Source organism: Pteronotus mesoamericanus, unplaced genomic scaffold, assembly GCF_021234165.1.
Source record: "Pteronotus mesoamericanus isolate MK-2021 breed Mesoamerican mustached bat unplaced genomic scaffold, CSHL_Meso_final scaffold_1066, whole genome shotgun sequence".
In the NCBI taxonomy this organism is placed as follows: Eukaryota; Metazoa; Chordata; class Mammalia; order Chiroptera; family Mormoopidae; genus Pteronotus; species Pteronotus mesoamericanus.
The window spans coordinates 1,568,436-1,580,630 of record NW_026555299.1 but is presented as its reverse complement, the minus strand read 5'-3'; the positions used below and the strand labels follow the sequence as shown (position 1 = coordinate 1,580,630).

General features: G+C 42.0%; 1 protein-coding gene across 8 annotated transcripts in view; it reads right to left on the bottom strand.

Moving 5' to 3' along the window:
- Positions 1-12,195, bottom strand: part of AMBRA1 (autophagy and beclin 1 regulator 1) — a 176,286-nt gene that overhangs the window by 93,571 nt on the left and 70,520 nt on the right. For 4 of the 8 annotated variants that reach the window (XM_054587072.1, XM_054587076.1, XM_054587077.1 and 1 more), the window contains 2 exons: positions 6,969-7,055; positions 2,662-2,841 (listed from right to left, as the gene is read on the bottom strand). The exons of 2 other annotated variants lie outside the window; for them this stretch is intronic. In XM_054587072.1, coding sequence (XP_054443047.1) covers positions 2,662-2,841; positions 6,969-7,055 — 267 coding nt within the window. The remainder of the gene's footprint in view (positions 1-2,661; positions 2,842-6,968; positions 7,056-12,195) is intronic. 2 more of the 8 variants (XM_054587075.1, XM_054587078.1) reach the window with 1 other exon arrangement.

Below are 12,195 nucleotides of genomic sequence, written 5' to 3'. Positions count from 1 at the left end.
ATTATAGCTGATACCTTTCATTCAATAGATGACAGAAGAGAATTAAAATGATGGATCTGTGTAATGGCTCCCTTCATTTTCTGGGGACGCTATACACCTGAACGGGATGAGCTAGAGAACAGCACAATGATCTAAGCCTTAGCAAATGGAAGCAAACCCAAGAAGTCAAAGTGGGGTGGCAAAGGCAGAAGCATGACATGCTGCAAAGGTGAGGAAACCCAAGAGAACAGTTTCTTTTAATCGTACCCTAAGTGTGTTAGGAAGATTTCAGGCCATGTCTAACTTACCCGAAAGAACTATAAATTATGATTGTATATGCCTCTAACCTTCCTTCTAGTTATTAAAGCTAAGGAAATGGACTGGGGCAGAGAAATTTAAATGGGCAAGCACATTCCCTAATTTCTCACTCTCTCCCTCCTCAGAGCACTTAGATATTGAGAAGAGGAACCACCACAAGCAGCACTCAGCTTACAGTGTGGAGAAGAGAGCAAGGAAGGATGCAAGGATAGAATGAACAGATGGTAAATGAGCATCAACCAGCTAGCAACATCCTTCATGGAAGACCTAGACTACTAATACTGAGGTGACCGATCCACAGCTGCTGTTAAAAAATAAGATCACAGTCTGCATTAACCCAAAAAGAAAGGCAAGCACCCAAGAGAGGGACTTTCAGAGGCGCATCAGAGAAAACCGCCGATTGTTACTAACCGGGGAACAATACAAGACCCCTAAAACAACAATGGAAAGTCAGTCAGTGCATGGAAGGTGAAGAAGGCAATGTAAATTCAGGTCGTGCCGAAGCCAAGGGGAGGTGAGAGCACAGGCGGGCTGTGGGGAGCACAAGGAGGAGGCAGTCTGACATAGGAAAATCGAGGGGGAAGGAAGGGGAAAGGGAGGAGGTGGTAGCAGAAGAAAGAGAAGGTAAGATGAGAACAGAACATTTTAAACTAACCCAGAACTCCATTGTGAAGGACAAGTCACGAGGCAAGATACAGCTCAAAGGCATGAGCCCCTCGTCCCACCGCTGCGAAGAGATAACACAGAGCCTTCAAGTACGCAGGGAGGGGGCCAGCAGCCTGCTCTGACTCCCGGCTCGCAGGCTTACGGAGGCTGTGAGCAGCACGAGGTCCCCGCAGCCTCGGCAGGTACATTGAAACCGCTTCCCTGAACAGACCCTGGGGCTGGAAAAATAATCACATCTACAGGGGAGCATACCTCACTACAGGTGTCTGCCTGGCTAAGGGAGTGAAGACGCTTTCCCTTTACTGCCACAACACCCACCTTCCCCTAGAGGGGATGGAAGGGAGAATGACGCGTGCTGAGGGTCAGAGCGGAGCCGGAGCCGGAGCCGAGCGCCCCCCTCAGAGGTGACGGCGGAGGGGGTGCCGGCACCCCTGCTCCCTCCGCCACACCACAGTGCTTCAGGGCGCCTCTGAATTTCTTTCATATTTACATCTTCCTCAGACTAATGAACCCCCCATTTAATCGTTCTCCAGCTTCCAAGAACACAACTGCTGGCAGAGTGTGCTTTTAAGGATCACATCAGGAAGGTAAACTAGTACAAAGGTTGCTCCCACCTAATTTTAGTCCTTTCTGGCAAAGAGGTTTCTCAGACACATCATAAAGCTGTTGCAAGATGGTGCCCAGGGAATTATCCATTCACCTCATGAAAAAGGAAGGTTGCGGGGAGGCCAAGAACTCTCAAGATCCCAGACCTGACCAGGCTATGTCAAAACGGAGGGGAAAAAAGGAAAATGACTGACAGACTATCCTATTCCAATGCTGCCAGCAAAAAAGGAGGGGAAAAAAAAAAACGTAACCACCCTTCTCTCTCTTGTTTTACATGTTTGAGAATATCAAAATACAGGAATTTTAAAAAAGCCAAATGTCCAATCCGATACAAGCCAGAAAAGCTCAGTTTCAGGATGGAAAGAAACACAACGAATGCCTAGAAAGGTCCGGGGCAGCAGGTCAGAGAAGGAACAACACAGAAGTCAGACTGGGAAGCTTGAATTCTGGAGGCTGGGCTGACCTGCTCCTTTACCTCATCCCCTCCCCCAACCAACAACTAAAAAGTCCGGAAGAGGAAGGAATCACCTCTCAACCCATCCCATTAATCTAACAGGCAACTTTCAAAGGATTCGTCCGGGGCAGGGGGGGCACGTGGAGGGAGAAAGAGAACATTTAGGTAATGGAGTAAAGCCTCCAAGTATCAGTGTGATCAAGGAGTCCTTAGAGAACCTATCTTTTAGGAAAATCTACGTATTTTCTTTTTAATCTCTCCATACCTACTCTGCTTAAGAGAAACAACACCAAGCCTCCTGCCTTCTTGAGTGAAGACAGTCCACGGGGTCCATTTCCATGGTCACTGTTCAGGCAAAAAGGAAATAAAAATGTTGCCTGAAGAGCAGCAGCCCTCTTCTCCCAGCCTGGCCTGGGGCCCAATGGGCTGTCTCTTCTCACCAGCTCCAGTGAATCAGCAAGGCAACTGCCGCAGGTGAGAGTGCCCTGGGCACTTTAAGCCTCAGTCCTTCACCCCATCCTGTCACTCATCAACAGTAACAGGAGGTTGAAGCAAGAATGCTGCTCAGACAGTGGCCAACTTGGAAGCACTCACAGCTTGGGAGCAGAGGGAAGAAAGCAAGCTGAGTGTGTACTTACTCAAAGTCCTCAAATTCCAAGTCGGTTCCCTCTACTGATGGACCCTGGTTGTCTGAGGAAGAGGAGGAGGTGGAAGAACGAAGCCGGTTCTGTTGGTAGCGCATGGAGCGCTGGCGAATACTGTCTCTCCGTGAGAGATACTGGATCATCCTCTGAGCGTAGTATGCAGCAGGAGATAATCTGAGAGAGACAGAGATGGACAAACACAAACTAGCACTAATGCGGGGAAAACTGTGAAAGACAGTAAATTCAGTTCTCCCATGGCATCTTCCTGCTGAGGCGAACTCCAGAGACATGAAAAATAAAGGGCATTTAACTCACCAGGAGGTTTGTAGTGCACAAGATGCTTATCAGATTACCACCAGTGTTTCTGTTCTGAGATAAGACAAAGAGACTGTTTAATCAGTTCTCATCTGATCAACGGCTGCCCTCTTCCAAGATAGTAACACTAGGCTTTTCTTTTTAGTTTTTTCAGGGACCTCTTCTAGCAACTCAGGGTACCCTTTACAGACTCTCAGCTTTTCCTCAATCATCCATATTCAAAATACAAGAAAGGAAGGAACCAGAGCAATTACCTATAAGCCATCTCTTCATTCGTTTCATAGGTGGGAAAACAGGCCAGGAGACAGTAAACCTAAAGAAGCCATCTAAAGGCATCATCTTCACCAGGACTCCTTTCTTCTCCAACAAAGAGATAGGCTCCATATTTGTTTTAGCTCCTTAAAACTATCTCTTCGGGCTTCTCATCCCTCCTTTACAAATTATTAATAGATACTTGTAACAGAAAATACTCAGGATAGAGACTGAGAGTAAAACATACTTGGGAAAATAGAAAAACCTAAAAGGAAAAAAAACAAGAATTTTTCTATTTCTTACACCAGAGTATCAGAGGCTACATGGGGACTGAGCAATAACAGAAGGCAACAGTCACTTTTTTTCCCTCTCCCTCACTATGACTGTTCTCAGTAAACAGTCCAGACCTATATCCTTCCAACTGCTTAGTGTCTTAATACCCCACGAGAAGATCTAGTGTCCTATACAACCTGCCACATTCCCTTCTTTCTCAGGTTTTCCCTCCATCTTTCACAACGCTGGTATAGAATTTGAGGCTGTTAACTGAGACTGAGAGAGACAAACAATAACAGAAGAATGTTTTATATGGTAATATTAAGTGGATTACTAAGAAATTTCCAGACTTAAAACCTGCCTGAAGCACATAACTTTGACTCCACAATTTCACTAGAAATTTTATCCTGCAGAAACACACAAGGATACAGAAAAAGATACACAGTTAGAATGGGTGAAAAACTGGGAAACGCCCCTAATGCCCATCCACAGATTAAATAAACTATATCCATACAAAGAAAAACCATGTAGCTATTAAAAAGAATAAATTATCCCTACATACACACAAGGAAATCTAAAATAAAATCTTAAGTGGAGTAAAAATTGAAGAGGAGTGTGTATATACTAATATGTATATAAACATATATTTCTGTAATTAGAACAAAAAAAAACCTAAAAGGAAACACAGCAATCCTAAGGATTCCTGAAGATCTTAACTTCGATAATGTTTAAACATAAAAGGGGAAAAAAGCATGTATCATTTTTTTAAATGAAAACCTAATAAACTGATTGAGAATGGCAACAAAAAAGAGTTATTTCCAAATGGCAGGAAAAGTATTTACAAACATCTTGCTGCCTGGCCTTTCATTACCTCTGGCAAAGTTTCTGGGCAAATCCTCAGTAAAACTCCTGACTCCAGCCTAAGGAGATCCTGCAGTCAACTGCCATAGGAACTAAGGCTGCCTCTCAAATACCTGTCCCCAAAGGTAGTGTTCTTCTGGCCAACCATCAAATGGAATTCCCAAGCAGGCCAGATGACAATCTTTGGAACTCAAAAGACTGTGTTACAAAACCAATGTGCTGTATTTGGTGTCCCTGAGGCCAAATTATTTTCACAGAGCTATCTTCAGACTGCGAATGGGTGCACAGATGCATCGGCCAACATCACGAGAGCACACACACAGTTTCTTAAAAGTCTCAATTTATGGAGCTTTCATTATTCATTTGGGCCCCCATTTCCATAGATTTTGCAAGGATGAATCAAGAAGAATCCTCTGTTTTCAACAGACAGAAGTCAATATTCTTCAGTGGTTCGTCTATCTACTGAATATTAAAAAAAAAAAAAAAAAGAAAGAAAGGCCTTCCAGCAGAAATTAACTGTTACTGGTTAAATTCTCAAGTCAATCTAACTAGAAGAGCATAAAAAAAGTTTCAAGAGGAGAACAAAGATTTTTTTTTTAACTAATTCTGAAAAGTGACTATTAAGTATACTCAATCAGTTCATAAACTACCCTCACTAATGGTAAAAAATACAATATTAACAGTGATAAAGGCAGAAATAACGTTGACACTGACAATAAGTAAAAAGATCTTTCATGCAGTGGCACAATTTCGGCATTAGGTAACACCAACTGTTTAATTTCACTATAGGATAGGAATTCCCTAAGCTATAAAACTATGCATCAGTGATTTTTAAAAAATTCCTAAAGAATGGTATTGGCCTAGATGAGGATCAGAAATTCACAACACACATACAACAACAACAACAACAACAACAAAAATCCTGGCACAATTATTCATTACAAATACACCCTTAGCCTTTTTGGGTATCCAGAGGGAAGCTGGGGGTCATAAAGGCTCTGACCTCTATGTATTGTGTGTAGGGTGAGGTCTTAAGAGAAAAAAGAAATGAAACCACCAGTAATGAGGTAGCAATCATCCTCCTACTGAAGAGCTGGATAATCATCAAACTCCTAAGTGTTCCAAGTAAAAATTTTAAATGTTTAAATAAATCCTCAGGTTTTCTTCAAGGAAGAATACTTTACTTTCCCCTCCAAAAAAACCTGTTTTGTGTTCAAAGGGAAAATGTGAAAATACCAACACTACAAAGTATGACACTTTCTGTGGTAAAGAGACCTGAGTAGGAATAAATAACATGAAAGGAAGACAAATAATGGTCTTTAAGAATCACCAGTATAGTTTATGAGGTTAAAAATTCTGGGGTTGAGATTCCCATAGCTGTCCTAAAAGAAAGTGCAAGAAGTCCTCTATCTCTGTATTTCAGAGCATTTGACTCATGTGAAAGCTTTCCTTCTCTGATCTAGGGCTTCTTAACTCTCAAATATGATTATAGACTAACATAAATTTTCTTGCTTCAGTCGCCATCTAAACTGTCTACCTGTCTTTAAAGCCATCAATCCCCGTGTTCCCTGATCCCTGGATTTGCCATTACTGGGGTATGAAAAAGGAAGAGGACAATGGGGAACCTTTTCACTAGCATCTCAGAAAGAATGTTCAGTATCATCATGTAACTGTGGCAACAACAAAATCATTCAACAGACCCGGAATCTACTTGGTCTAAAGGTTTTTTCCAGACTTGAAATTCTTAATCTAGAGCAAAAGCTCATTTGGCTTTATCTGACCTACATTAACTTGCTAACTCCACGATTATAAATTACCCTTTTCTTTTGGCAAAGCCTCACAGTGTGCTCTGGGATTGTGTAAATTTTGTACAGGTTATCCCTTTTTTAGATGATTAATAATAAGACTGGCTGGACAACCCCAAAGGACTTCTCACTATAAATGTTATATATCAACTCCAAACTTGGTCTTCAGTTACCAATATCAGGTAAAAGCAGGCCTTTAACTCGTTTGAATTTTTTTTATCACTTCAAGATTCTTCAAATGTCTTCTAATCAGTGTAAGTCAAGCACTTTAATAAAATTCCAACTTATTTTATTCAGTTCCATTTGTCAGTCATCTCTTCCTTTAGATAGTCTCAAAAATTTCAACTGAATGAGCTTGATTTTTCTGCTTTTTGATATTCTAAATTCTCTCTCAAATGAAAGTAGAATTCTTTATTTGAATTTATGGATAATTTCCCTATTAATAAAAACCTTTATTTCCGTTCTGGCTGTCCATCTGAATGGCAGCAGCCACTCTGACCGCAGGAAAGGAATATATTATATGCTGTGACTCTGCCAGTGGCCTTCTCAGGCCCCTCCTCTAGTGCCACATTCACAGAAGTGAGCCCCAAAGGACAAGAGCTCCATCGTAACTGTCTGTCACCAGAGGTTCTGTTCACTTACCTGCAATACTTCCCAATCACCTGTCTCAAAACTGAAACTGAAGAATAAAAGAGCACCAGGGCCAGAGAGGCACAAAACGGGGCTTCCAACAGCTGGCAACCCCAAGGGCAGCCCCTCCCCCCCACCTAGTGCCATTTCTCACTTTGGCCTTACCTCGCTGGGTCTGGGTAAATTGGGTGCTCTCTGGATCCTGCTCCATCATAACGGGATAATGAAATGAGGGAAGATTCCAGCAGCCTCCTAGCAGAGATTAAAAAAATGGCAATAATCCCTGTCAATTACCAACTCAAGGTCATTCATAAGGAAAAATGGGGGAAAGATAAATAACATCCCCCTTTGCAGCTAGCTAACACCTGTTATCTGGGAGCACATCCTTCCTACAAGCTAAGTACTCAGAGACATGAATAAATGAAGAGCTACAAAGCTCCCACACTGAATGTGGCCACTGTATTATGTAGGATACTGCTCTTCAGTGAGAAATGAACAAGTGATTCAGAGACATGATCTTATTTCTATTTGCAGTACCTCCAGCAAACAAATAGGAGGTTAGAATAGACACCTAATGAAGAAAAATAGGCATACCAGAGATTACGGTGTGGTGCCAACATTTATCTTGGTGTTCAGTTCCTCCTTGTCATCCTAATCCACATCCCCTTATCTTCTACATCTACTCTGCTCACACCCTTTTTCTAAGAAAGAGAGTTCCTGGGACTCTCTTAACAACTGACAAAAATCATTAATTATATAATCTAGCCCAGTCATAAAGTCAACTGATCATATGTGATACATTCTATTGAGCACTCTTTTTGATGTCAGGAAAATACTATGGACTTTGCATATATTTCTTTATTCAAACCTCACAACAACCTGAAAAAGTAGGCATCACTGTATTATATACATGAGAGCACTGGGCTGTGTGGCTCACAGCTATTAAGTGACAGCACCAGGACTCCAGTGAAGGTCTGTCAACTCCAAAGTGCTTCAAACCAGCACACGCTACACTGTAGGACCTCCCAGGCTCCAGGCAGGTAAAAAGTGGATGTGCATCCACTGTGAGTGCAAGCTAGGATGTGGGCTTAGTACTGCAGGATCTAGTTATTTTTAAAGAGTAGCCAGAAGGCTGGACTTCTGCATGAAGTCTCCTGACTTAAATATTAGCTAAAACATTTTTTTTACCCTTTTTGTACAAGGGCCAGTTAAAAACACATCTGATAAACGTGGCCCAGGGGCCTCCCCAGTTTGCCACGTCTGCCACACTGTTTCCCCACTCAAGTGTGCCTTGGCAGTCAATCAAGCTCCTGCCATGGAACACGTTTCTAAGGAAATGGTCTCAGAAAGAAACGCATATTGTTCCTCTCAAGCAGCATCTTGCCTGGCCCTCCCAGGAACAGGTCTCCGGCTCCCTGCCAGACTCTTCTTTAAAGCAGATCTGCAGAATAAGGACAGCAGCTACCAATCTCTCACAACTGAGTTAATTCAATTCACTATTATTAAAACCAGCTGGCTTTAGGTATAGTCATGTGCAGTCACTTTATCCCAGCAACTGGCTCGCAAAAGCATTTCCCCTAACAACCTGGAGAAGAGATACAGCACAGACCCAGCCAGCCTGGCTTGCTACCTTACCCACCCAGGACAACCAACTGTTAAACGATGTTTCCTACCTAGAGAAGGCCTATAATCCCCACACTTAAAGACACTGTAAAGGCCAGGGTGTCCAACCTTTTGGCGTCTCTGTGCCACACCGGAAGAAGAGTTGCCTTGGGCCCCACATTAAATACATTATGACACAGAATCACAGACAAAAAAAATCTCAAAATGTTTTAAGTAAATTTTCCATTTTCTGTTGGGCCGCATTCACAGCTATCCTGGGCTGACTGCGGCCATATACCCCAGCGAGTTTAAACCATTCTATCACTAGAGAGAGAATACAATGTAACCACAGAGGAAGAGAAGAAAATAATAAAATACATCTCTCTGATTGAAAACCTGAATCTTCTATGATATCACTGTTTACAGCAGCAGAAATGCTGCGTTATCAATTCTAAGACACTTCCTCCCCCGCATTTTAATGTATCTGAAATTGGTATGCCTCTTATAACAGTGGGACATGGTTTAATTGGCAGGATTTTTTCCTTTCACAGGGGCATATAAAATAATGGCATGTCTTTGGATTCTGAAATACAGAATGTTTGTGAGAGGAAGGGGTAGTGAGATGTACATAGACTGGAGAAAAAAAGAAAAGTGAAATTATGAGAAGAGTATTCAGGATATTTATGCCATCTTATATAATACTTATTCATTATTAATAAATCAGTTCTATGGGGGTTGGGTGGGAGTTGCAGAATGGAAGCAAGATCTGGCGGCAGGATCTGCCCCAGAACACCCAGAAGCTTCTCCCATCCCAAAGGGCTCTGGAGTTGGTCTTGAACATCACTGAGCCCTGTCATGTTATCCTACAAATAAATGGCCACTTAGTAAGCAGAGGTCCTTTGGCAAAGAGCGTCCTTCAGAGTGACCAACATTCATCCCTAAGTATTTTGTCCAGAAGATGATCCTGCTAAGTTAGAAGGCCAACAAGATCCTTTACTATGCCACGGGAATGACAGTATTGAGAGAGATGAGATGACTTTTTAGGAATCCAATAAAGGAGATTCCTGAACTAGAAGAGTCGAATCTGATAATTTCAATTTGAATGACTTTATTTTATAATCCTGAGTAGTCAACTGCCCACTTTAAATTCCTATCTTAACTGGAAGACTTCTTTAAATCAGAGTAAAACCAAAGTGTTAAGCTTTGTCTCTGGGAAGTCCCTGATGAGGTTCTTTTGGAATGTGCATCCCTTGTGCCTACTTACTACAGCTCTGTTGGCAGCATTTGCTCCCCAGGCAACAGAGTGGCCTGGAAAGTCATGTATGTGTAGCATTTTAACTGCTAACACACAAAACCAGGAGAGCCAATTACTATGACTAGCACAGCTGCCTTCCCCCAACATACCACTGATGAAATATTAAGTTCTCTACTGCTACAACACAAGTACTATCTGGAGGAATAAAAAAAAGTATTCCAACTGGTGCTGAATAAAGAAGAACCAGAGTTATTAGACAAGTAAATATCATCACCACTCCTAGGCACACCAAAGAAAAACTTTCTCTTGTACAGTTAACTTCTTGCAAAGAGCCTTCAGTGGAAAATGGCAGAAGAAAATAGAATGGCATAGCTGTGCCTTTTGCTCTGGCCACCACAAATCTGACTTGACTTAATGATCTACCGTCCAGTTTGTTATATGGAGTCAGGTAGGACTTAGGAAGAGCTCAGATAAACTTGTTCGAGTTTGAAGCTACCATTTCATTTTGACCTCTAATCTCAACTTAGAAATGTTCCGAAGAGTCACAGAAGCTCTGACAGGAAAAACAAAAACAAAAATAAAACTTTTCTTTACAAGTTTGCCTGGTTCATTCTCTGCCAGTGGTTTTTCAAATGAAGTATAGTGGGGGTTGTGCTATTTTGATCCACTGGAAAGTAGTCAGAAAATATTAGAACTTTTGATTTATAATATATAAAATAACCATGATGTATAATACACACATGGATTGCTCAAAGTGCTTTTACTAACAGGGATTTTATTTTTTTATTGAAGATTTTATTTATTTACTTTTAGAGAGAGAAAGAGGAAGGGAGGGAGAAAGAGATGGAGAGGAACATCAATGTGTGAGAGATACATTGTTCAGTTGCCTCCCACATGCTCCCAACTGGGGATCTGGCCTGCAACCCAGGCACGCACCCTGGCAGGGAATTGAACTGGTAACCTTTTGGTTCACAGGCTGGCACTCAATCCACTGAACCATACCAGCCAGGGCCAACAGAGCTATTTTTTTGAGTCTGGAGTCCATTGCCCTATCAAACTACACATTAAGGAAATTTAATATTAAAGAAAATATAACAACAAATACATAAAATATAAAAACCATGAACATACAGAAGCATAACCGTATTACTACACAGACAAAGCAAAAGAGAATGATAAAGCAAATGTGGTAAAATGTTAATATCTGGGAAACATGGATGAAAAGTACATGGGATTTCTTTGCACTGTTTTTGCAACTTTTCTGCAAGTCTAAAATTATTTTATAATTAAAAACATCCAAAAACCAAAATCTAAAAATAAACTGAAAACTAAAGAGAAAACTATTCATTTTCAAAAGAATAATTCACTTCTTAAAAAGGATTTCTTCAAACAGCAAGCTTCCCTAATGCTTTCACAGGTTTGGTAAACGATAGGCTGCCTGTTTTCATAGACAAAGTTTTTCCAAAGACAGCCACATTCATTCATTTACTGCTGCTTTGGAGCTGGCAAGGCAGAGTTGAGCAACACTGACGGAGACAGGCTGAAAATATTCACTACCTGGCCCTTTACAGAAAAAAAAAATTGCCCACCCTTGCTCTAAAATATTTGCTTATGGATGTCCAGTGAAGATGGAGGCGTAGGTAAACTCAGCTTGCCTCCCTGAACAATCAGAGCAAAAATTACAACAAACTACAAAACAACTCTCACCCAGAATTGTCAGAAAATCCAGCTGTGTGGAAGTCTGACAACCAAGGAGTTAAAGAAGTCACGTTCTTTCAGACGGACAGGAGGGGTGGGAACAAGAGATGTGCAACGGATGGTTCCCATACCCACGTGTGGCGGATACAAATCGGGAGGGATATCTCAGGACCAAGGGATCCCAGCCCCACACCAGACCCCCATCTCAGGGTTCCAGTGCCAGGAAGGTAATTCCCCATAACTTCTGGGTATAAAAATCAGTGAGAGTTGGGGCAGAAGAAACTGAGGGATTCTCAGGAGTCTCTTCTTAAAGGGCCCGTAACACACTTAGGACTTACGCAGACATACTCCCTCTGAGCTCCAGCACTGGGGCAGCAGCTTGAAGGCACCAGTGTCATACATGGAGAAACTAAAGTATCTGGCACCAGGGTGAGTGCTGGGGAATAGCTTCTTCCTGGACAAAATACCAGAGGCCAGAGAGCAGCCATTGTTCCTTTTCTGAGCCCTCCCTGACACAGAGCCACAGAGCAGGACACCATATCTGAGACTCTATCAACTAGGTTCACACAAGTTGCCCTGCCCTGGTGATTACCTAAGGCTCTGGCCCATCTAACTTAGGGGTGAGCTTTTCTACAACAGGCCACACTACTAAGACAGGGAGTCAAAGCAGCTCTACCTAATACATAGAACACACACAGGAAGGCTCCCAAAATGAGACAAAGAAATATGGCTCATATAAGAGAACAGAACAAAGCTCCTGAGAAAGAACTAAACAAAATGGAGGTAAGAAATCTATCACCAGATGCAGAGTTCAAAACACTAGTTACTAGGCTACTC